The sequence below is a fragment of the Thunnus albacares genome, chromosome 17 (genome assembly GCF_914725855.1).
Source record: "Thunnus albacares chromosome 17, fThuAlb1.1, whole genome shotgun sequence".
Classification (NCBI taxonomy): Eukaryota; Metazoa; Chordata; class Actinopteri; order Scombriformes; family Scombridae; genus Thunnus; species Thunnus albacares.
In genome coordinates this window covers 21477680-21503395 of record NC_058122.1, presented here as the reverse complement: position 1 = coordinate 21503395, position 25716 = coordinate 21477680, and the positions used below count along the sequence as shown (strand labels likewise).

General features: G+C 39.9%; 1 protein-coding gene across 2 annotated transcripts; it reads left to right on the top strand.

Moving 5' to 3' along the window:
- The first annotated feature begins 1954 nt into the window (after window positions 1-1954).
- Window positions 1955-16767, top strand: atp6v0a1a (ATPase H+ transporting V0 subunit a1a). 2 transcript variants are annotated; one of them, XM_044331020.1, is made up of 21 exons: window positions 1955-2086; window positions 3328-3485; window positions 4143-4221; window positions 4309-4406; window positions 4491-4619; window positions 5478-5560; window positions 6209-6335; window positions 6467-6549; window positions 6634-6727; window positions 8752-8964; window positions 9585-9735; window positions 10017-10156; window positions 10301-10467; window positions 10568-10658; window positions 10926-11044; window positions 11154-11370; window positions 11495-11602; window positions 11715-11822; window positions 13079-13196; window positions 13344-13515; window positions 15651-16767. In XM_044331020.1, the coding sequence occupies exons 2-21, from the start codon at window positions 3369-3371 to the stop codon at window positions 15742-15744; spliced, it is 2508 nt and encodes an 835-aa protein (XP_044186955.1). In that variant the 5' UTR covers window positions 1955-2086; window positions 3328-3368; the 3' UTR covers window positions 15745-16767. The 2 variants fall into 2 exon arrangements, with proteins under 2 accessions (XP_044186955.1, XP_044186956.1); XM_044331021.1 differs by lacking the exons at window positions 1955-2086; window positions 3328-3485; window positions 4143-4221; window positions 4309-4406; window positions 4491-4619 and adding an exon at window positions 5248-5253.
- Window positions 16768-25716: the final 8949 nt, after the last annotated feature.

Here is a 25716-nt window from a genome sequence, read left to right as displayed (position 1 = left end):
CTCTATTAGCTGATAGCCTGGATAGTATTCTCAGGGTAGTATTCTAGGTGACTAACTAAACTACAGTTAATCACCTATTTGGTTCATTAAGTCTGAAACAAACTTGGTCATGTGAGACATAGTGATTGCTTTACAAAATTTTGTACATGTGTAAGGGGAGAAATTTTCTTTATACTTTCACAAATTTGTTGATTGAAATGAGCAAGTTAAAAAAATACAACCTATAAATAAAATGAGATAAAACAAGAATCTTAAGCTACCACAAGTAAAAGTACTCACCAGTAGTGTTGCAGTTCCTCACTGTGACCACTAGAGGACAGTAACCGATCATCAACACATTCAGATCAACCAGCATTTCAACCTAGAATACGTTTCAATATGTGAATACAACTGCAGTTTATGTAAATGTTATTTATTAATATACCTTATCAATTTATTTGGATACTACCTGGTTATATCCCTGGAGTGATGAGTTCTGTATGTAGAGCTACAGTTTTGAAAGAAATATTGAAAATGACTGCTCTATAGTTAACTGTGCTAATGCTAATGCTAATTTTCCTTAGCAAAAAACAGGCTTACTTACCGGACGACCAGTATTTAATAAGTAACATTCCTGAGCTGAAAACACACTGAAATAGCGACGGCTATTTCACGCGTATACTCTGTGAATCGCGGGTTACGCCATGGTTACGTTGCCTAACCAACGTTGTCACCGTGGTAACGACTTGTCAGTCACAACGTAGCGACGCCCCAAATCATACCCTGCTTTATTGTTTATTTTACTCTAAATGGCGCCATAATTTACAAAATGAACAGCAGCTGTATTGAAGAGGACTAGAAACAAGCGATTGAGACCATAAACTCATTAGGAAACTGTTTACTGACGTAATAAATCAGGCAGTCGCCCCCTGCTGGCCATTAGAGAGAATGCAGGTTTAAGTCACTTCCGCATTGGCTTCAATTTTCAGACCTGAGCTGCCCGCTTGATTCAGAATCATTACCGCCCTCAAGTGGCCACAATGAGGAACTGCAACGCAACATCGTATCAGGTCAGCGACAATTCATGGAGAAAAATAGTCAGGAATTTATCATTCTCATTATTTTCAAGTGGTCGCTGTTAAAGTTTTCAGCTCTACATTCATAAATGGAAATAATACAGATAATTATACTGATTATTATTTCTTACCCTAGAAGTATCAAAGATATTCACGTTTACCAGTGTTTTTGAAGACAATATAAATCCATGGACCTTGCAATGCATTCCAAACACCCCTGTAAGAAGTCTCCCTATGTAGATATAAAGGGCTCATTCTGAGATAACAAAAACACAACGATTCTTATTTTCATGTGATTATATACTAATTAAAACGTACTTATATATATTATATTCCATTTCTGCCATGTCCGTTCCACTAGATGCCACTAAATTCTACACACTGCATTTTCTGACATTCTATAGACCAAACAACTAATCGGTTAATCAAGCAAATAATGGACAGTTGCAGCAGTACATACAAATAAAATTGCCTTGCCCTGCCTTACCAAATGTGTGGATAAACTGTGTGCCTATCCTTGCTAACTGCCATGTGTTACAAATTGTGTTACTGGTGAATGTGTACTATACTATTCTGTCCATCTTTTTATATTGTATGTATGAATTTTATGAGATAATTTGTTTATTTGTTTGTTTGTTTGTTTGGGGGGGGGGTGTCTGACTCATTTACAATTCTTTTTTTCTTTCTTTCTTTCTCTCTTCTCAAAGAAACTAATGTGAAAAAGAAACTCAATCTTATAAATACTTGAATAAAATAAAATCTTTGTTAGAGAGGATTGTAGTTAAGCAGTGTGACCAGTAGGGAGCGCTGAACACTCTGACAACAATTCTGCGAAGACCCGCCCCTACTCCGCCTCTGATTGGCTGTGACACTGATAGCGAATCTCACAGTTTGACGCGATACTTCCGCTTTGAAAGGTCGGTAGGGAGTCGAGTTGGCTGCTTCAAGCAGCCGAGTCCACAATAAACAGCACAGAGGAAACTACGAAGGAAAGGAAAGAGGAAAGGGAGGAAGGACTCTCCACCTAAATAGTGAGTGAAAACTATTACTTACGGATAAGATACATTGAAATGAGAAATGGTTTAAACTACTGTAATGTTTATTTTATTATTGTGGTGTCAGTTAAGTATCGAACAACAGGTGCGCTAAGTTACGTTAGCTGTGCTGTTAGCCACACTTTATCGCTAAATTGCAAAGAGGGCTAACGGTAGTTTCACTGATATCTGAGTTAGCTAACCAACTACTTGATGTCAGAAAAAGTTAATATCAACATCACTACAGTTAATATCCTGTTTTATATTTTGCTCCTAATGTTAAACTCTAACGTTTGCTCCTCTGACTAGTTAGCACCGTCAACCAATATTGTTTTGCTAACGTAAATTTTTTTTTAGCTTAATAGCTATGTCTACGTTATTGCATTAAGCGATGTTAATAGATTTGTTGGATCAATGGCCATATAGCTATAATAATTGCTTGTCAGTTTGGTTTATTGGTATGACATCTCCAGTTTTGACAGGTGAAGCTATAGCTGTCAGGGAACGTCGCTAAGCTAGTTACCGTAGCCAACGTTACTGTTTGACATGTTAGCTAATCCATTTGATAAATACGTGTTCACACTGGGTAGTTTTGTCAGAGAAACCTGTTTTGTTGTGTTACATCTGTAAATGTGCACTCTGGATTGATGCAGTGAGAGTATTGAGGCTTACTAGAGCTACAGGTCACATGCTACCTCATAATCCACAGATAAGCCTTGTGTAGTCGTTTTACAGTGGGAGGTTATGCTGCTTAGCTTTTAAGTATTCTGAGAAAATCTTCACCTTTTTGGTTTTAAATGATAGCAATTACAGAAACTGCAGACTAACTGCATTGGCTTTTAACCTGTGCTTTCCATCCACAGTAGAAATTGAGTCCATTTAAAAGTCCTCTAGTTATATTGCAATTACACAGCAAACTCTCTTTCAGCGTAACTACATTCCTGCACTGATCATGGGATCAGCATGGGGACAACCTGATATTTTTTTTCTTTTCTCTTTTTGTCACATGCCAACTTCTCACACATGTGCGAAACTAGCGCACAACTGAGGAAGGACTCCCTCATTAGTGACCATAACTGTAGTGCGCCATGCAGAGAAAAGTGTTGAATGTAGAACTTCTTTGATCCTTCATATGTTAATAGAACGTACACTGATATACAGTATGTAGTGTGCCTTCACTAAAAGTGATAATCAAGGTTGTGTGTTACTAATGGACAATATCGATGTTTCGCTTCTAGAGGTTCTGGTTGATTTAGGGGTGCTGACATCCTCCAACAACATGGGGGAACTCTTCCGAAGTGAAGAGATGACGCTGGCCCAGCTCTTCCTCCAGTCAGAAGCTGCCTACTGTTGCGTCAGTGAGCTGGGAGAGATTGGGATGGTGCAGTTCCGTGATGTAAGTCAACTTCTGTCCCATCCCGTTATCCTCTGAATCATGATTGCTTTAATATCTACAGACTTCTTTAGGTTTACTGTTTTCTACCATCTCAGACTTGCTATCTAAGAGGGGTACCTGTAGGTCATTGTCATCTGCTGAGAAAGTGCATGCCTTCTGCATCATGTTAATCATGTGCTCACAGCTGATCCCTCATTCCACGCATGAGAAAGCCCATTCCTGACAATCCCTGAGGGAAGCGTTCTGCTAGAATACAGGATGGGCTTTAACAGAGAAGGTCTTTGCTTCAACAGTGGTATCTTATTCATGTGATCACGCTATACACTGACATCCTCCACCAATTAAAAACAAATAAAAGATTACAAACAATGATATAGAAAAGAGCTTTATTCACACTTATCGCAAAAGGTTTATTCACAGACTCTTAAGAATGATGGTAATTGATATGTGGCTATGCAGAATTTGAGCTCATAGTTAAATTATTGATATCGCAGCATCTTAGTTTGCTGATCTAAGTGCATGTACTTGGTTTGGTATCCATTCTGGTTATTGATGCACAATTCTTGTAATTTTTCATGTAATGTCCCTGCAAGCATGACAGTCTACGTTCTGTTGCTTAACCCATGTTTCTTGTTTTGTTTTGTTTTTTTCATGCAGTTAAATCCTGATGTGAATGTGTTCCAACGAAAGTTTGTCAATGAAGTACGACGATGTGAAGAGATGGATCGCAAACTAAGTAAGTGAGCTTAGATATTTCTTGCCAGGGCTGGAAGTAGTTGTACACTAGTTACATGAAAATAAAACTATTCCTTATCTCTCGCAGGGTTTGTGGAGAAAGAGATTAAGAAGGCCAACATCCCGATAGTTGACACAGGAGAGAACCCTGAAGTCCCTTTCCCAAGGGACATGATCGACTTGGAGGTGACTTCTCTCTCTTAAAGATTAAAAGTGAGCTCTATTATTTGCTGCTTCCCTGAGCTGACCGCTCTGTTTGTCTCCCTGCAGGCCACATTTGAGAAGCTTGAGAATGAGCTGAAAGAAATAAACACCAACCAAGAAGCCCTAAAGAAGAACTTCCTGGAACTGACTGAGCTCAAGCACATACTGCGCCGCACGCAACAGTTTTTTGATGAGGTCAGCTTGATTGTGCACGCAGGCCTTGCAAAACAATGTGCTTAGGTTTTTCATTTAACTAGTATTGCAGGGACCTTAAAGAGAAGTGGGACTGTAACTGTTAATGTCTATGGTTGTGACATCTGAAACCACTAAATACAGTTTGAGGGGCAAATGAACTATATAATACTAATATTTATTGATAGACCATCTAATTCATTAATATATTTATTGTGATGTGGGCAAGATAAAACGTTTCAGTCTAGACTCAGTGTAGTGGTGTTATACAGACTCTGCTGAAAAGCTTTCTGTGTGGATTTTACACACACACAAACACACACACACATACACAAAGGAGTGCTTATTGCAGCTTGATTTGGCAAAAGGTGTTTCCACTCGTGACCGTTTATAGTTGCTCACATGGCCTTGGCACATTTACACCAGCTATTCACATTAGTCAATATGCTGTGATGTTACTGCTGTATAATACTTTGCACAGAGTCAGTTGTGCACACACTGTTCATCTGCCAGAGCAAATTCCTTGCCTGTCGACCTTTGCCCAACATCAATTCCACTTCATTGCCTTCACAAGCAAAACTGGGTTGACTTCCGATGTTTAGTCATCTTTAACAAGTTGTTATGAGTTTTGATTGAGGTGAATTATTTAGCAGAACATGTAGCTGGTCAGTCATTAACTAGTGAAAGTCACTGTCTATGTTGGAAACAATCCCTGGCCGTTGCTCTTTTTGTCTTCTGTCCAACTGTCACATTCATGTAAATAACAGCAATGTTTACAAGTATGCGTGTCTGGTAATTTAGTGGCAATGAATGATTATGTTGCTATTGTAGCTGATGATTTGTAAAATGACTCTCATGCAGATGGAGGACCCCAGTTTATTGGAGGAGTCATCCACCCTTCTGGACCCCAATGAGGTTAATCGAGGGGCTCCTCTCAGACTGGGGTGAGTCTGTTTTTTGTGGTTGTCCCTAATTTAAAAGGATTAAGCCTTTCTTGTAGATTTCCATTCTGTGCACTTCAGCCATCTGTGTCTGAAACCGGAGTGTTACAACTAGCCAATCACCTCCCACACACCAGCTCAGGCTGCCCAGCTTAGTCAGGCAACAGAGGTCATCTGAAACGGAAATCCTTTCAGAATCCACATTCACAAGTGTAAATCCTACTAGTGTAGATATTTCACTTCATGTTATCACCATGATCAGCTCTTCTTTAAGACAGAACCAAAGAATAATGTCATTCATTATTAGACAGACAATATACAGCAAATTTGTGTTGTTGACTAATTACATGAAGATAATCTAAGCTGTCTTTAAACATTATGGAATGTACATTTTTTATAAAGTTTTTTTGTATTTCATATGATATTTTATTGGGTGAAGATTGAAGTTGCTTAGCGTTCACATAAAGACCATCCCAGTTGTTCAGGTAGAAAAAATGACCAAGGCTTTACATAGTAATTGTTATGTTGTTGAGGCTATGAGTGACAATTGTGACATTGTAGTTCCTAATTTTTGTTTGTCATCAAGTTCTCAAAGGCATTTCTTAAGATGTTTCGTCACCAACAGTTACAGAATTTGTCCCTCTGTTATAGATTTGTGGCTGGAGTTATTGGAAGGGAACGTATCCCCACGTTTGAGAGGATGCTGTGGAGAGTTTGCAGAGGAAATGTGTTCCTGAGGCAGGCAGACATTGAAGATCCTCTGGAGGACCCTGCCACGGTCAGTACTGTAAACCCAACTTATAATCAGTGGTCTCTAAAAAAAACTTTTAAACTAATTGTTTAACACTTAGAACAAGTGGAGTACAGAACTATACTGACCAAAGTCTTGACTGTATAATGTTTCCACAGGGGGACCAGGTCCACAAGTCTGTCTTCATCATTTTCTTCCAAGGAGACCAGCTTAAGAACAGAGTCAAGAAGATCTGTGAGGGGTAAGTGACTGGGCAATATTTGTATGATTTCTGATGTGTTTTTGGCCAACAGATACTTATCTGTGTTTCTTCATCTGTCCTCAGGTTCAGAGCAACGTTGTACCCGTGTCCAGAAACACCTCAGGAGAGGAAAGAGATGCTAGCAGGGGTGAATGCTCGCATTGATGACCTACAAATGGTAAATACGTTGACAGAGAAAGCACCCACATTCGGTTGACTCATTAACACTGGCTCACACCAGCTAGTTCCCCTTTTTGTGTCTGCCTGGTCAGCAAATTTCTTTTCATTGGAAAGTGTTGGTAAAGAAATTTTCATAAGTCATTAGGTCAGTTAAAGGACGGTTACACATCTGTTCTATACAATTTATTCTCAGCTTCCAACATTGCCTCCAAGTATAAGATATTTTGTAAGCAGTAGAGATCTAAGTTCCTTTCAGCTCATAGAAAATGTTACATACATTGGCCACTGATCTAATTCAAAGATGGGAGGGAGAAGGATACTTAAAAGATGTCACAAAAGGTGGTCTGCAATCATAACTGTACTGTAAGTGACCCATGATGTAGGATAGGGAGATAAGTTGAAATGCTATTGGATCTTTGTACAGAGAAACTACACTGTTGTCATTGTGTCTGCCATGTTGCATTATTCCTCAGTGACTTGTTATCTAGTGCAAGGTAGAGAGGCCCCAGGGAATCCTCCTTTCCTTTTGTTTCTTTTGCAAACGAGAACCCTCCTGTATCTTTATCATGTAACGATACACCTGTTCACAGGAGTGTATTACATCATGTCGCACAGACTTGCATATCAGAGAGCTCAACTTTGCTATACTGCTATGTGAGTCTTTCACATACTACTTCACCTTTTGTTCAAGATAGATGTGCTCAAATATTGGAGGATCATTGACAGTTACAGCACAAGACAGATACTTCATTCATGGCATGCATCCTGTCCGACAATTCGATTGATGTCCTCTCACAGCTGTATATATGTTTGTTGCTACGTGGGCATGAGAGCTGGATGGCATGGATGAGGAAGAATGTCAAGCTATTTGAGTAGCAATCAGCTGCATGTGGACCATTAAGCCTCTCAACAGCAGGCAAGAGTTTTTCTATAGGCAGACAGCATAGAGCTTATATATCCTGCTATTTGCTGATCATGGGAGTTGGCTTTAAATGTGAGTCATACAGCAGCACACTTGAGACTATCCTATATCTCTTATGGGAGAACCTAATGGATTAGACAGCCCGCTCCCTTCCATATATGACTCAACTGATCACGCCAGTAAATTTAAACCCTCTATGAATATAAATGTATGTCTGATTAAATGTTGCTGTTTTTAGTGTCCCGTTATGACATTATGAGTCTTCTGATCCATTATCATTCACGTGGCTGTGAAGTAATTTTGATATGATTTATAATACATGTAATTTGAACATGCTGATTTCTTTCATACCTTTTTCAATATCATTTTGGGTGATGATTACTATACACTGGACATTGTAAATTTGTCATTTCCTATTTTAAGAAATGGATCTACATTTTGTCGCTTATAGTTCTAGGAAAGCACAGGGTGATCCAAAGTGGGTGGGTGGGTATTGACTAGGGATGTCAATAGTTAACCGTTAATCAGTGAACCGCCTAGAATATTTCTGACCAGTTATGCATGTCGGTCTATAGGTTTTGCACACACAGTCCGTCAACGGCTAGACAATTACATGTCCACAACGTCAGATATTCTTTTTCAATAGATAAAGTACTGGTATAAAATGACTTCTACACGGAGGGTTGCATTATGGGTTGTTTGTAGCATTAATGTTGCAAGGCTGGCGAGTGTCTTAAAGTCTTTATACTGAGTGTGTTAGTCAGTCAGCCCTAAAAGTGTTTTGTCAGTCCAATTTAACCTGCAGGAGTTTCTGAAGGCTTGTGTAATGTGTTTTTCTGCCGCAGAGGATATAGATTAATTACAAGTGAAAGCGAGTCCAAAGCATCTTCCATTGTCTCTACTGCAGAAACAAAATATGTCAAGCTGCCAAATACCACTGTCACAGATGACAAGGAGCAAAATGAACTGAAACTGTGTTGACAGTCACATGGAGCATTTGTGGTGTAACCTTTCAGCTCAGGGACTGTTGCTGTGATGATTAGGTTAATCAGTTTACCTTGGAGGGATTTGACCACCTCTACTCTTGTCTGCCCCTAAAGGTGCTGAACCAGACAGAGGATCATAGGCAGAGGGTCCTGCAGGCTGCAGCCAAGACAGTCAGAGTGTGGTTCATCAAGGTGAGGAAGATGAAGGCCATCTACCACACCCTAAACCTCTGCAACATTGATGTCACTCAGAAGTGTCTGATCGCCGAGGTGTGGTGTCCTGTCTCTGACCTGGACTCCATCCAGTTTGCCCTGCGAAGGGGGACGGTGAGTAACTGAACACCAAGCACTATATGTTTAATGGAAACTATCCAACATTTAGTGGGTTTACTTCACATCTCAAAGACACAGACACACATCTTTTATTTTTAGAAAGTGGACTTTGGTTCAAGTTTACCTCGTTATATGTTGAATGTAGCAGAACCAGTTTGAAACTAACTAGGTCAGTGTAAACAGGATGTTCAGCCAGCAGCATACTTAAGCTTTTGTTTGTACTTAAGGTCAGTATATATTCTCCACAACTTAAATTATATTTATTTACTTGTGTCTACATGAATTGGAGGAGCTAATAAGTTATGGCGGGGGCAGACACCACTTGCAAGTTCTTCCAGATAAGAAGTAAACAGTTGTTCGAAAAGTTGTATAAACATTTGAAAAAAACAAAACAGGCTACTGTGGGTGTAAAAAGGGGGGTAGTTGAGGATGTATGACACCATTTACAAGTTAAGCTAGCCAGGTGCACACACTTCACACACAGCTCAGAGCAGTGGTGGGCATCAGATTTACTGAGAAAGCAGCAGATACCTCTCATGTCTTCTCAGTTAGAAAGAGTTTCAACTTTCAGTGAAAGTAAATAAATTTGTGGCATAATCTTGTGTGCACTTCAGGAGAAGAGCGGCTCCACTGTGCCTTCCATTCTCAATAGAATGCAGACCAAGCAGACCCCACCCACCTATAACAAGACAAACAAGTTCACCTCAGGCTTTCAAAACATTGTGGATGCTTATGGGATCGGCAGCTACCGTGAGATTAATCCAGGTAAACATGTGTCACACCCTTATTTTTTTGTACTACCCTAAAAGTCTGACCTGAGTCTATCTTACCTAGACCATCAGTTTTGACCTTTATCTTCAAAGCCAACTGAACTTCTTTCCTAAAAACATCTATCTACCCAGCTGAGGCTTTGCTTCAGCATCTGTGTCATCATTCATTATCACCATGTTGAGACATGCTGTGTATCATGACGTTGTTTCACGCATGTGTCGTTTCCCCTGCCTCACCACACTCCCCTCATATGATGCCTGCCTCCTTGTCTCCAGCTCCATACACCATCATCACCTTCCCCTTCCTATTTGCGGTTATGTTTGGTGACCTGGGCCACGGGATGCTCATGACCTGCGCTGCTCTATACCTTGTGCTGAGAGAGAGCAGGCTGATGGCCCAGAAGAACGATAACGAGGTACGGATCCCATCATGACCATCTCACCAGCCCTAGACATTCCCTACATGTGACACATACCAGCCCCTAAGTTACACATGACTTGCTGCCATGGATTTAGTTTATACTTGAGATTTTAATGTAATTTTTAATGTTTTGCGACAGATGTTCAGCATGGTGTTTGCAGGGCGCTACATAATCCTGCTGATGGGAATCTTCTCAGTCTATACGGGCATCATTTACAACGACTGTTTCTCCAAGTCCCTCAATCTGTTCGGCTCCGGCTGGAGCGTCAGGCCGATGTTTGATGCTCGAGTGGGAGGCAACTGGACGTAAGTGTCTTTGGTAATCACTGACTGACTGGAGCTTTAACCCTATGACTGCTGTAGTAACTCAAGTCTGAAAAGTGATCTGTGTTCTCTTCCTGTTCAGGTTCGAAACACTCGAGGGGAATAAAATTTTGCAGTTGGACCCAGCAATAGATGGAGTTTTCAATGGGCCATATCCTATTGGCATTGATCCGGTGATTACTTTTCTTTCACATCTGTGGTCTCATAATTCTGACAAGTAAAAATTTGCTTAGTTGCTAATGATAACATTCTTTCAAGCTGTGTCTGGCAAATTATTATATGTCTGTTGAAAATAAATGATCAATAATGACTCATTGCTAAAAATCTATCAATGAATAGTAGCAGTGGTAACATAAACTTGCACTTAAACATTAATTATCAAAGTGTAATGTTAAAAATATCAGATTTTTGCAACCGTTTTTGACCATATTGTCTCTTAGATATGGAACATTGCCACCAACAAGCTGACATTCCTGAACTCCTTCAAGATGAAGATGTCTGTTATCCTGGGAGTCATCCACATGTTGTTTGGAGTCACTCTCAGTCTCTTCAACCACTTGTGAGATTTTTTTTCATCTCTATTTATGCCGCCACACTTCTCGTTGTATTTCTTTCTCTTTGAATTTGTATGTGATTGTGACAAATTGGCTGTTTGTGTTTCTCATCAGGTATTTCAAGAAGCCACTAAATATCTATTTGGGATTTATCCCAGAGATTATCTTCATGTCCAGTCTGTTTGGCTACCTAGTCCTTCTAATCTTCTATAAGTGGGTGTCATACGATGCACGCACCTCTAAGGATGCGCCTAGTCTCCTCATTGCCTTCATCAACATGTTCCTCTTCAACTACAATGACCCCAGTAACAAACCTCTCTACAGAGGACAGGTCAGATACACATTTTAGTTCTACATGTCATCTCTTTGTCCCTAAATGAACCTCTGCAAGCTAATTGTCCTTTTATTGTGTTTTTTTTTTTTCCTTGTCTTGTTCTTCTCCCCCGAATATGTAGATGGGCTTACAATCACTCTTGGTGGTCATCGCCTTGGCATGTGTTCCTTGTATGTTAATAGTGAAAACTCTGGTTCTGCGGAGACAGTATTTGTGGCGGAAAAACCTGGTAAGATAAAGCAGACCTGCAAGTGCCATCAATAATTGTACTGTAGCTATAAACACAATAAGTGATTATTAATTCCAGTGATTTTGTTATTTTAACCCATCTTTTTTGACAGGGCACAGCAAACTTTGGAGGGATTAGGGTGGGCAACGGACCCACTGAGGATGAGGCGGAAATCATCCAGCATGACCAGCTCTCGCAGCACTCTGAGGAGGAGCCTGAGGTAAAAGAGACACGTCCACGTCAACAACGTTGTCCTCTACCTGACTGTGTTTTATTCCCATTACTTACAAAGCTACAGTAACGGCAGGCCAGCGGTTTGGTGAGAGAGGAGAAGGGAAAACGGGTTATATGATCTACTCACATCTTTTTAATAATTTAGTCATTTAGACACAGTTGTAAAGAGAAACCAATACCTGTATGTTTCCACTCCTCCTGTGCCGCTGACACACATCAATTATGTATGAAGGTCTGGTCTGGTACAAAGGATTTACAAGTCTTCCAATGTGTCTTAAATTTCTAAATTATTATTCCACCCTTAGATTATTATAAATGCTATTAAGAGATTAAATTAAGAAACATCATTTACCTGTTTACTTTGTAGCACAGTTCTGTGCTTCATATACCATCCACTTTTGTGTGCAGTTCCTTGTTTCACTTCTTGTGAACTTCAAACTAGTCATGTTTTTGTTTTTTTCATATACAACCAGGAAGCAGAAGCTGAGTTGTTTTACATTAAACTGATTAAATCCCCCAATTGAATTCTGAAATGTCTTGACTGTTGTCATCATCTAATGTTCATCTTTTTTTCCTTTTTTAAGCAAGTAACTGATTTCTTTCATTACTTTTCCTGTTTACTGATGTCTGTCTGTCCATCTATATATGTGTGTGTGTGTTGTCAATAACCAAGCGTTGCCTTTTGTCACCTGCTTTCAAGGCCCGCGAGGAGGAAGAGGTAGGACAGGAGATCATACTGCACCTCCACCCTGCAATCTATCCCTCCCTGTGCATGTCTTAGCAATCCTTTCTCTTTCCGCCCCTCAGCTTTGTTGACTGTGGATGCTGTCAACCTATTCCTGCTGCTCTTAGTCGTGTCTGTGTTGTGCGTATGTATGTGTTAGTCTGTGTGTGTGTGTGTGTGTGGTCGGTGTCTTTTTGAAACATGGGTTGCAGGGATTCCTCAAGCAGGGGGCGCAGCATCTTGTTGGCCAGTGCTTCCTTACAGTTGCAGTGATGTGCATGAGGCATCAGCAGCACAACTGATTTTTATGGGTTCACAGCGTCCTAAGACAACAATGCCTCTTCTAATCTTGAGGGTGTGCTGCTCTACAAATGGCTTTCCTTTTTAATTACCTGAATGATCATGCACACACAATGAACCAGACTCCTCCTATGTGGACTTCAGGACCTGTCGTAGAGTTGTTGTGAGTTCCACATTGACACGCAGTTACATTTCAATGTCATGTCTCTGTCCCACAGTTTAACTTTTCAGATGTGGCAGTGCACCAGGCGATCCACACCATAGAGTACTGCCTGGGTTGTATCTCCAACACTGCTTCCTATCTGAGGCTTTGGGCCCTCAGTCTGGCTCATGCACGTAAGTTATACAATGCATTTTTTCCTCCCTTTATCCCCAAGGTTTGAGCATAAATTAAGTATAAATATGGACACGTTTATTAAGACGAACGGACACCTTCCTCATCACTGCAGTAAAATCTGTGTGCTTCCTCCGTTCTATGCACAGAGTTGTCAGAGGTGCTGTGGTCCATGGTGATGCACATCGGCCTTTCCACAAGCAGCCTCGGAGGGTTCTTCCTCCTGTCCATAGTCTTTTTCTTCTTCGCTGTTCTCACAGTGGCAATTCTTCTCATTATGGAAGGTCTGTCAGCCTTCCTGCACGCGTTGCGACTGCACTGGTAAGTTGAGTAATGTGTTCGTTTTGTGGCATTTGTTTTAGTATGTGTCGCTTCCTGTCTTTGTCACCTCGATATTAACATCGGCCACACTCTCGCGTATTACCTGTCATAGACACGCGTGCAGGCAGATGCACAAAACCAATACTTACGAAAAAGGAAGTGCAGCATACCACATACAGAAACATCTTAAGTCTGACTGATGAAGGCTGTTTTAGTTTTGCTACTTAAGATACAAGCAATGGTATCACAGGTGTCTACATTTTTGTGTGTATACAGAGGGGTGAACTACATCAACACATGTACAACATAATGCACATGGCACTATAATATTCAGTTTTTATTGGTTTGAAAGGGGTGTTGATTGGATAATGTGATTGAATTACATTATAAAGAACATATAAGACATAATAACATAATTATTAACACTAACCTAGTTCCCATACATCGAATTTGCTATTTTAAAAGAAGTAGTCAGGGAATGCCAAATGACTACAAGCACTGTAAACTACAGTGCTATAGCTCCATCTGCAGGTTAGAGCTTTTCTCCGACCTCACTGGTTTTCAGTGGACCATCTCAGGTTGCACACAAACAGTCTGTGAGTAATTTAATACAGCAGGTCAACATATCAGTCTGTCTTTCAGGGCAAAGAACCAGGACCAGCTTCTTGCATTTAAAAGGGGGCAAATGAATAAGTGTCACAGTTTGTCCTGAAGTTGTAGATCAAGTGTTGCTGACATTTATTTAGGGAAAAGTAAACAAATAAAATTAAAAAATTGGTCCGTTTGAACACAAGTCGGGAGTGTAAAAAGGGTGTCAGGGAGAGGAATTTGTCTTTTTTTAACAAACATGGCATCAGATATTATCAGTGTTTGTAGTAAAAGACCTACTATACTGAAAATATTATAAACTAATAATAATAAACAGTCTAAAAATCAATTTGCATATATTCTAGGCATGCAGCCCAGAATAAAAATGTTTAAAAGTACTTCCAGTGTTTTATTGAAAAGTTCAAATTTTTGTGTCTATTAGGGGTCACTGCAACGCCGTTATCAGTCAGAGCAAGGGTGTATGTGCAAGTCAACCTGGGTGTGTCCCAATTAGAAGTTAACAGATTGTGGCTTCCCATCTCCCGCTCTCTTTCCTGGCTCGTAGCCTGGAACATGTCTGGCTCTTGTCAGCGTTGTGCTTTCCATTTAATGCCGCGTGTGTGCGTGGTGTGCAGAACAGTCTGTGGAATGGCACGGACACGCCTTTGTTGTCTCCTCATTAGTGTCTTTGTCTGGCTGTGCTGAATGTCATCCTGGTTTTATAATCCACTGGCACATTTACAGAGCACGCCTACGTTGTAGTCGGGTCTCCTCTGTAAACTGTCCTTTTTGCACAAGAACACTCGGTGAGTCAACTCTCACTAAACGGCCTTCGGGGACAATCAATTTTGAACACGGAGAAGCGAATAATAAAAACAACAATCATAAAATTTCCAGTGATTGCATCAGAAAGAAAAAGTTTTCTGATATATGTAGAAAAATGTCCCGAGTTGGTGTTTGTATTTTAAAAAGAATAAAAATATATCTCTGAAATTAAAACAAATGTAGCCTGTGAAATTCTAGGATAATCAGTACAGACAAGACTGCTGGTATGCATTTTGAATTTTCTTTTAACTCTGATCAGCCCAAGACACAGAGGACGTACGTCGGAGCGTTTTTGAAAGAAGAAGTGATGTACAGTAATTTTTTAAAACGAGAATCTCCCCCCCTCGTCTACTTTCCTACACCAGACAGACTGATGGAATGGCGAGTATTTGCGACTCCTCAGTTAAAAGGTCATCCGGCTGTCACTTAGCATTGGCCTTTTTTAAAAATAGAGCCTGATCATTTACCAGAAGGGAAGAGGCTTAGATGTCTGGGTCCCAGGACCAGTTCCAGGAGCAGGGGATGTAGACATGAGCGGGTGCAGGTGGACTCTGTTACAGAGGAAGACTGTGAAATAGAGAGCAGAGGTCATCATCAGCCAGCCGCAACTGCTCCGCTCAGCATTACCCAAGCCTGCCTGTCATCACAGTATGTGTCTGTGTTGTTGTGAAAGAGGCGTCCTGATCATTGTTTGTTGATTGCATCTTTTATTTCCTTTACAGGGTTGAGTTCCAAAACAAGTTTTACTCGGGCCAGGGCTTCAAGTTCCTCCCTTTCACATTTGAAAGCATCCTGGATGGGAGGTTTGAAGACTGAGATCTGATTACTCTTCTTCTTCTTCTATTAAAGTCACTTATCTCTTGAGAATCAGTGTGGTGATGAATAGTGATTTTTTTGTTGTTGTTGTTGTTGACCTCTGTAAAAATGCCATTTTGTTTTAAACTTCTCACCATTTTAAGAATCAGTATCTAAATCTGGAACATCTACTCAGAAATTACTATTCATTCCTCAGAAAAATAGCATTATCTGTAATCTGTTATATGTCTCGTCTTAGTGAAGTCTTTTTGTTTTACCTGTGTTTTATTTAGTTTAATATTATTTATGCAAATTTGTCCTTTTATAAAAACCTGCATTTTTTTTCATTTGTGGGAGTGTTGCACTGCAGATCATTATAAATTAGATCTACTTACATGTTGACAGATGCTTATTCAGAGTAAAGTGGCTTAAGTTACACACAGGAGCAAACATTGTATTTAACTTTCTTTATATCTTCTCCACATTGTTGTATCCAGGTCGTCTCTTTCTCTCTGTATCGGCATTGTTATTCAATCGACATCTTCGTGCGCAGTTCAGTTCATCTGTTCGGTTTCAGAAACGCACTGCACATGCAGACACTGCTATTAGACTGCATACTGACCTCGCACACAGAGCTGTAAAGGTCCAAAGGGAATACAGTTAAACAGTTCTTTGGAAATTAAGATGAACTGACTGTTTAATCCTGTGTTGTGCTCTAACATTGCCATAGATGCTCTTTGTGTTTATTGATCTGTTTCTTATGGATATACATGGATAGAATGAAGGGGAATCTGTAGATGGATGTAAAGGTGGATGTTCTCTAATAATCCAACATACTAAAAATGATTTGACAGTATCAGTCTTTCATATTTTTGTTGTTCCATATGCTGGTTTCACTTGTTGTTTAAAATGTTAAATGTGACATTTAGAAGGGAGTACGAAAGGCGTACAGAAGACTTGCTCATAGAGAATTCCTCTAAAATTGTGAAGCACCAACATTGATTGTGCATCTCGGTGTCAATAAAGTGGAAAGAGCTGGTTTAACTTTTGTTTTTGGATTTTTTTTTTTGTTTCTGTCATGGAATTTATTTTCCAAAATAGGAGATGTTTGATTAAAAAGTATGATGTTTATATACAAATCTGCAGGGCTGGACATATATGTAACATATATATATATATATATATATATATATATATATATATATATATATATATATATATATATATATATATATATATATATATATATACACACATATATATATACACATACACAGTGGTGTTCATTATTAGGTAAATCTCAATATTATGCATTACATTTTTAAAGCTCAATATTAAACATAGTTGGGGACAGGATTTTGGCCTTCACTTATTTTAGATGATCATACTTGGCACAAAAGTTTTGTATAATGCCAAAAAAGTCACCTGAAACACAATATAAGATGATTGATACATAGTTAATATGATGATTCATGTTCCAGATGTGCCAAAAGCAACCTGTTTTCATCTAATGTGTTCATCAACCTTCTTGTCATCTATTCAAATAGAGAATGAAAAATTGTGTGGCATTAAAATAGTTAAGGATCCATGGAGAGGTTTTTTTTTTTATTGATCGTGTGTTTGGTCGTGCGTGTATCTGTCCGCAGCGACTCTCACAGACTACTGGACCCATCAGCCTAATTTTTTTATTTTTTTTTTTTGCACATTTATGACTGTATGCTCAAGGACCTCTCGTGGTTGCAGTAATTCACACTTGTTGAAAAACCTATTTTATAACATGTTTTATACCGCCATTGACTGCTGACTCCTCACTCCTCTTAACGGGCCGGTGGGGGACGCAAGTGATCAATAACTGCGGCAAAAGTCATTTCTGTCAATCGGCTAGGCTAAAAACAAGTCTGTTGCAGGCCACGTTTCGGCCTTTGTCGTAGCTAACAAGCCGACATCCATAGAAAAGTTTAGTCTCATCTTGAACCGGAGTATCTGCAGATTAACTCCATAACTGATATGTTATAGTCTACTACAGTTAAGCACGATACAAGATGAATAAATCCCAGTTTTTGTTAGCGTTGCCGTCATCTTGACTGTAAGGGAGCCGGGAGGGACAATTGAGCGAGATATCTCTCTCTCTCTCTTCTTAGTTTCTTAATTTCTCTTCTTAGGTAGGTAGGGAGAAGTTTTAATATGTGTGGTGTGTTACAACAAAATGTTCTAATTAAATATAGAGAAGTTTGGACTTATTGTACCGTTTATTTTTTCCGTATTAAGTTTAAGTGAACACAGCAGGACTCTCACTTACAATACCATTACACTACTCTATGCATCTTAAAGAAAACTGAGACTATACTTGGCAACAGACACACCTGGTGGAAACCTGCACTCTACCAAGTGCACTCTTCTAGTTTTTGTTTGTTTCGTATATATGTGTACAGGCTGTTACAGCAGTACGTGTGTTTGTGTACTGAATGTTGCTTTCCTGACATAGTGGAGGAAAAGAAAAGTACCTCATTAACATAGTGCAATAAATCACTCAAGGCTGTAATGATACTGAGTAAACTCATATCTCTGTACATATAGTAGTGGCTCCAGAAACTGTAGTGTTTCATTCTGTTAGCGCTCCTCTTGGTGGTGCTATTGAACAGGCTGTGCAGTTACAGCAGTCCCTGAGAAATAAGAGTTTTGTTTTTCCCACTGTACTGCATATTAGAAGTTTTTATAAAAGCACCTACAGTAGTCTGTGACAGATTAATTATTTTGATTACCTGCTCCACTGCTGAACTTTGTGCCTGAAACGGGAAACCAGAGATTTATTTGGCAAACTAAAATGAAATTACCCGAAAGAACATTGAATACATAGGAAACTGATGTACACTTGCGTGTTCTGTGCATAATGGGCCTTTTCTTTAACATGTCAGTTATCATTGTGTAATCGACTGGTTTCGCTCAGTCTAGCCGTCTACAGGCAATTATGTTATAATGAGTATCCACTTGTGCCTCCACCCGTTTTGAAAGGGCTTGTTTGACTCATTCAGTCCTGTCAAAAGCAGCAAGAAACATCCAGCTTTACACAATATTGCATTTTAACACATAGCATGTAAGGGAAGGTTTTTTTTGATGGGTCACTGCCAACACAAAGTCTAACACAGTGTCTCATCCTACTTGCACCTTGGGAGGCCTACTATAAAAACCTTTAGCCATGAAGATGAGGAACATCATGTTCCCTATCCTTTGTATTTTGTCGAGGGGGGTGGCTGCTATTAGCCACAAAGTAATAATAGAGCTCTTTATTTATCCTACAATTTTTTTTTTCGAGCAAGCTCATTTAATTTGATATTTCCCAGAGTGTCATGTAGAACCAGGGGTGAGAGCAAGCTTGCATAAGAGCCCCAGAAATCCTGCTGTGTTTACACTTCCAGGGACTTCTATTCTGCAGTTTCAAAGCATAAACCCCGAAGAGACTGAGCTTATTATTTCACTCCTTTATCTAAGGCAAACATTAAGTGCACTTTCGTTTGGCAGAAACTGTCTCAAGGAATGTTGTGTTTCTTCTAAGGTTAAAGTAGATTTTTCTTTGGGATAACAGAGATGCTTTTGCAGCTGTTCTAGTGCTGCAGGCCTCGGTGTTGTCTTGATCCAGGCACAGAAAACAGGAGTTTTAGATGTATTAGCCAGTTAGAAACAGCTACACTGGTAACAACTAAAGATCCACGTATTACTGTCATGTTTTGCTTTACTTTTTCATAAACTACAAATAGCAATCCATACCTTACTGTGTGTAATATTGCAATGTTGTTTATATAGTTTTGTGGCTGACCACAGGCTCCACCATGTGAAGAGCCCACACTACAGTATGTGTTATGAATCTGCAAGAAATCTGGATTCGCTGTGTTCTTGCTGGCACACATCAAGACTCAAACATCTTACACATCTTTGTGGGATGACAGACTCAAGATCCTTTCCAAGGTACTGTGCACTCTGCAGCTGTGGAATAATATTGATGTTCTCTTTTCTTCTGTTTTCCACCCACACACACACTTTCAAGCCCAGTGTTAGACTTTCAGACAAACAAATGATAACATTTTAAGAGCAGCTCATATAGCTCGTGCTTCTGTGCTGTTGTTATGAAAGAAATCATTAGGCTAATATTTTGTCTTTTATGCGATATCTTTGACACATCTTTGGCACAGACTAAACAAAGTCCTTTTTAATCAGACCCACAAGAAAAGTAATTTCTGGTCAGCGAGTGTATAAACAAATCTCAACTGGAAAAGTATTTCACAAGAGCTTGGAAAAGTTGGACAATGAAAAGACCCCTTTTTTCCATTCTAGCCCACTTTTAAAGTTCACATACACACACACACACACACACACACACACACAAACAGCAGACTTCCAAACCTTCAATTTGTTTGATTTTAGTGTAAAAACTGTCTGACACAATCTGTCCTCACTAATATTTCTAGGTCTTGATCCCTTTTGACATTCAGCTGCAACACAGCCAAAATAAAGCCTGTCTTGTTGTCAAGACAGACTGCCATAAGCTGTCAACATCAGGAGTTATGGTGTCTGATAGACAGAGAGGATAAAAATGTTCATTCAGACTTGACTGACAAGCAGGTCCATTCGCCTAATAGACGGCACAGGTGAGTCTGGGACAGCGGAAGACTCTCTTTTCTCAAAGGGCTCGTATCTTAACACACCAGTGGGATTTTATTACCAGGTCTCCAGATAACATTGTTCTTCAAACGGTTTTCCACGACCCATCTGACCCCCAGCCATTGTTTCCAGGCTCTTTTTTCACACGACGATTTGGCCGATTACATCAGGAAGCTTCAGACAATATGAAAATCTGCCAGCGGTGACAATGTTGAACGCACAGGCACACACACAAATATGCACACCTCCACATACCTCCGTGGAAGAGAGTTACATAACGCAAAAAAAAAAGCCAGGAGAGATGGAAAAGGGAGGGAAAAGGAGAAGAAAGAAAAAAAAAGAAAACAAGTGACAATCACATAAAAAGATGTGACAGCTGACTTTTTGACTAATTAATTGCTCCAGGAAACCTTGAAAACATTTCTTGGAGTCTGGAGGAGTTGGAGTTCCACTGACAAGTTACCAAGTTCCAGAAAAGGACGTCTGCTTCTCTCTCATTTCAAAATCTTCAGTGCAAAAATGCAAAATACTGACAAATCAACAGGTGGCGGCTCACAAAAATGGGCTTGTATTTTGGGACTAGAAACCCAAAATACAAGCATATAGAAATATAAGAAGTAAGTGTAAGAAACGCTTGAGTACAAATCACTGTCAGATCGTCACCAATCTCATTATCTTTGACAGCAGACTATGTTTTAGTCTGACAGCAGAGCGATTTACTAAAATTAACATCTTAATTTTGTATCCTTTATTTCACTTCTTTCCAAAACAGTTTGACATATTTGTATTTTAATTATGTTTGAATTTAATGCTGAGATAAGGCAGAAAGCATCATCTAAAGTTGCTCGAAAGAAGAGTATCAGTGTAGACTATCCTCCCTAGAGTTGACCACGTGTCTGGATCCATGTAGGTACTTTTCTGTGTGTGTGTGTGTGTGCTCTAAATAACTCCCTAATCCTGTAGCGTAGTAAACAAGGAGAGCGCTGTGGGCTGCAAATCAAGAGCTCAGAAAGATTTATTCTTGGCTGTCCTTTCATAACTCATCATTGTGAGTGATGAACAAAGTATTAATCACATAACTGGCCTTCTCCCATCATAAGAATACATTGACATTGACTGCAGCTTACTTTTAAATGCATACATTTTGATTACCCTCACTATTTAAAACTGTTTATGGTACCTTTCTCCTCTAATTATCTATTAAGACACTCTTCCTTGGGGGCTTTTTTTCTGTTCCTGCAGCCTCTAAGTCAATAGCTAAGAAAGCCTTTATGTTTAAAGCCCCCTCTGATTGGAATAATATACCTGTAAATATTCGATCCATAACATCTTTCCACTTGTTCAAAAATGCCCTCTCTTCTTATTATAGGATCAGTTGTGCATGTCCATAATAAGACCTCTGTAATTATGTTTTATAACTTTATTACTTAATGCAATCACTGACAATGCTTCTCTATAATCTATGAATGGATGATTTATTTTCATGCTCTGACTGGAGTATGATCTGATTTTGTGTGTCTTATTATTTGATATTTATTGTTTTTTTGTTTGTTTGTTTGCCACATTTGGTATCATTTATTATCTTGTTGTTATTTTTGCTTTTGGTTTAATGTTTTGTCTCATTATCATTGTTGTTGAGGACCCCCTTGTAAACAAGATCATCTCAAGGGGTTATTCCTAATAAAAAAAATTTCCATTAAGATCCAGACCACTAGAATCTGTTTCCTGTCAGTCTGAAAACCTGGACTCCCTCCCAAGCCAGAGGACGGAGTTCACTGTGTGTTCTCTGGCAGGTGTGTGTGTGTATAAACCACAGTTCAAGTACATGTGAGCGGGCATTTGTGCGCACCGCAACCTGCAAACCCAAACAACAGAACTGGCAGTGTTTTTGTTTCTTTCCATGAGCTTACCCTCAATGAAATTGAGCCTTTTAAGGATCAACTCTTGCAGTGTCCCTTGTTTTGGTTGAGTTCCTCACACCGCTTTTGAGTTGAAAAGTTCTCCCTTAGCTGAGTGTGACTATTGTGTGGCTTTTTTTGAGTGTGATCTGTGCCAGTAGTGCCCCCATGTTGAGGGAGGATATAGTCACCGCAGACGGGGGAAAACAGGCAGCGGCATCAGGTCATGCTACTCTTTGTTCCGAATGCTTTTGTTGTTTTTCCAAGCATTTCCAGGGACAGAATAAATAGCTCTGCCTAACCAAAGGCATTTGCCTCCCTCACTGCAATGAATGCACCACCATGAGAAACATATTACCAGTGGTTACGAGTGTTTTGCCTTCTCTGGAAACTCTCTACCTCTTTCTGTTTTTCTTTTGCAAGCATTGCTGAGACATGTGAAAGAAATGTTCTCCATCGTTTGTCCCGGTCAGCATCTAGCAGGCGAGCATGGAGAATTTCAGACAGGCTTTGATTTGTCATTGGCCTTATCTCTATGAATTACTTCAGGATTTTGGGACTGGAGACAGAATCCTGTCTTTTAGAAGGTAACAGTGAGGACATCTTGTTTTTATCCTCTTTCGGTACACTTTACGAGCCACTGATATCCATCAGCATCAACAGGCAGCAGTGCTTGAACTTATTGCAGGCTTGTGGATCTTAAGGGTCCTCGCGAAGGTTTACACCAAAAGCTTTAGGTCAACACTGGAATGTAGCAGGAGTTAACTAGTTTAGTGGAAGTGACTGAGAGGTCAGAGTGTTAAAGATATTGTTGAGCACATTCCAAAAGTGATGAAATGAAAATTATTTGATTAGCCATACGTTGCATGATCATCAAGATGGTATATGTCTACGATATAAAGGTGAGCTGAGGTTATTAACAAACTATGAGTTGAAATTGAACGAGAGAGAGAGTTGGAGAGGCTGTTGGAGGTTGCAGGTTTTCCAAACCCTGGAGAACTGTTTTTTTCTGACCACCCCCCCCCCCCCCACCGACTCCAACGATATCTCCATAACAGCAGTATAATCAGGAACATAAGCGTAAAGGAATTTCCCCATTATGTAAGGTGCGAGAGGAACTACTTCTGAGAAATCTGGTGCACTGAGAGAGATCTAGAGATTGTGAGATTGAGAGAGACAGGGAGAGTGAAAGGACATCAGTTAGAGGAGGCAGAGAGAGACAACCGGAGCGAGAGGTCAGGCCGACGGAGAGAGAGAGAGAGAGAGAGAGAGAGAGAGACGCTGCGAGGGGATGGGAACACTCCGTTCAATCCTTACCGGTGATTGAAACAGACAACTGATGGAGGCGGCATGATGGCCTAGAAAAATAGGGTTCAACTGAAACCCACAGGCCAAACCAGGAGGATGTGTGATCTATTGAAGCGCTTTTCAGCAAGGGATCAAACACTCAAACTGCAATGCACCATGGGCGTCTGTGCAGCTGAACATCTAATCAAATACAAAGACGCATGAATCATGAATCACGTATCATAAAAGAGTCAACTGTTTCCTCCAAAGTACCCCACACAGAGCTGTAAAGTAGAACAAGGCACAAAGTACCACAGTATGTACCAAGAAATACCCGATGCGCTTTGTACCAATAAAAAAAAGATGTCTCAAGTTCTCTTCTTCCAAGCAAAAACATTATTCATAGTGGTAAATGTATGCTCTATAGTGCTGAAAAGGATCATTGTGAGAATTTGTAGTACTGCAGGCACAATGGTACTTGCACTCTGTCACACACTGTGGTGCTGTTGTTGTATACTGCTTGTATTGTGATATTTTTGGTACTACCTGGCTCTGTGCACTACTTTATGTAAATTAATAGGACTCACTTAAAGCGCCTACGTAACCTTCATCTTTCTGATAAGCTATTTTAAGTTGTTCAATGGCTCAGAAAACAGACAAATGTTGTTCTCGTCCACTCAGAAAACAGAAAATATTTGACTATGAAGAGGAAAAGTGCTTTACATAAACAAATATTTGAGCACCAGTCGGTTGCTGTCGTGATGCCAGTTGTGTAGTGTAGTTTCTATAGTCTGCTATCAAACTATCTCTGGTTATATAACTGATTGTTGTGACGTGTAGCTTTTCCAACTTTCCTGATCTACATTTGCTATATAAATGTTATGTTCTTTTGCTTACAACAGACTGAAGGGAGACAAATTAATTTTTTGCAAAGTAATGTACCTCATTGTGATGTTTCTAAGCAATTTGTTGCCTGTTAACCTTCAAAAACCATTAAGCTGGACATTAGCTTCAATTCGCAGAGATTGCTGAGCGCAGGTTATCTGGATGTCACACGAAGCTTTGGTCTACTCTCTATATTTGTTTGGATCTGTAGGAGCCGAGTGCTTTTTTTCTCTACTTAACTGTCTCCACATCTGTTTTAAATCATCCCGTAATGGTCACCTTAAATATCAAAGTGACAACAACTGAGCCAAAGAGTCCTTCTGAGAAACATCCACTTAATCAACCACTCCAGCGTATGTTTATGTGTGTGTGTGTGTGTGTGCGCTGCGGTATGGAAACAATACTACCTTCCAGTGAGAAAACAAACCCCATAAAGAGAGTAAGAGGGAAGAGAAGCATAAAGGAAGGAGGCCAGTTATGAACATTTCTGGCATTCCTCAGCTCCATGCAGCAGCAGGATTTTCTTTAGGGGAAGCGGTCACTCCAGCCAAGAGCCACCGGAGCAGGACCCTGCAGGGAGTCCTGCTTTCTCCTTATTGGCCGAAGCAGAGCCGGACTGGCTCAGTGCCAAGAGCGCAAGGAAGAGCACATTAAAGCAAGAATTCAGGATATTGGCAGTCAAGGATGTTGTTTAACCTGAGACAAGTAAACAAGCACATGTGTGCCCTTGAGAGAGAAAGGCAGAAAGAGAAAGAAACTTTACTACAGTGGAAAGCATTACTGAGTGTTCTTCTTCAGAGGATGCTGGTATTTCCTGTACAGAGAGGCTGCTGGATATTTATGGAAGACTGGCCCTTGAGAGGACTTTTATTTTCTTTATGATACTCTGTTTCTCTAAATAGACATACTGAGAAGAAAAGCAGATGCTTCACGAGCAATGTGGTCCAAGTGTGGGTAATCTGTTTTGGTATGAGATATACTTTTCTACTGACCACACACACACACACACACAAACACACACACAGGTGAATTCTCAAGACCAGTCAACAGAAACACTGACAGGTATTGTTCTTCATCATCAGCACTATGGAAAGTGAGAAATGAGATGATGAAAACGTGGGGTTTTTATAAGGGGAGATAACAGTATGGTGGGATGAGACAAAAATATAACGACATGCATCATGAAACTAAGAGATGAAAGTCAAAAATGTGAAATATGTATCCTTGAGTGTAGATTTCCCCACTCCCCAGGGGGTCATCAGCTTGA

Bases quoted from the DNA above. Each gene is read 5' to 3' on its own strand.
- atp6v0a1a (XM_044331020.1), top strand. From the start codon at position 3,369: ATGGGGGAACTCTTCCGAAGTGAAGAGATGACGCTGGCCCAGCTCTTC. The intron at 10,157-10,300 runs GTACGGATCCCA...GTTTTGCGACAG, and splicing joins CCCAGAAGAACGATAACGAG to ATGTTCAGCATGGTGTTTGC. The intron at 11,371-11,494 runs GTCAGATACACA...CCGAATATGTAG, and splicing joins AACCTCTCTACAGAGGACAG to ATGGGCTTACAATCACTCTT.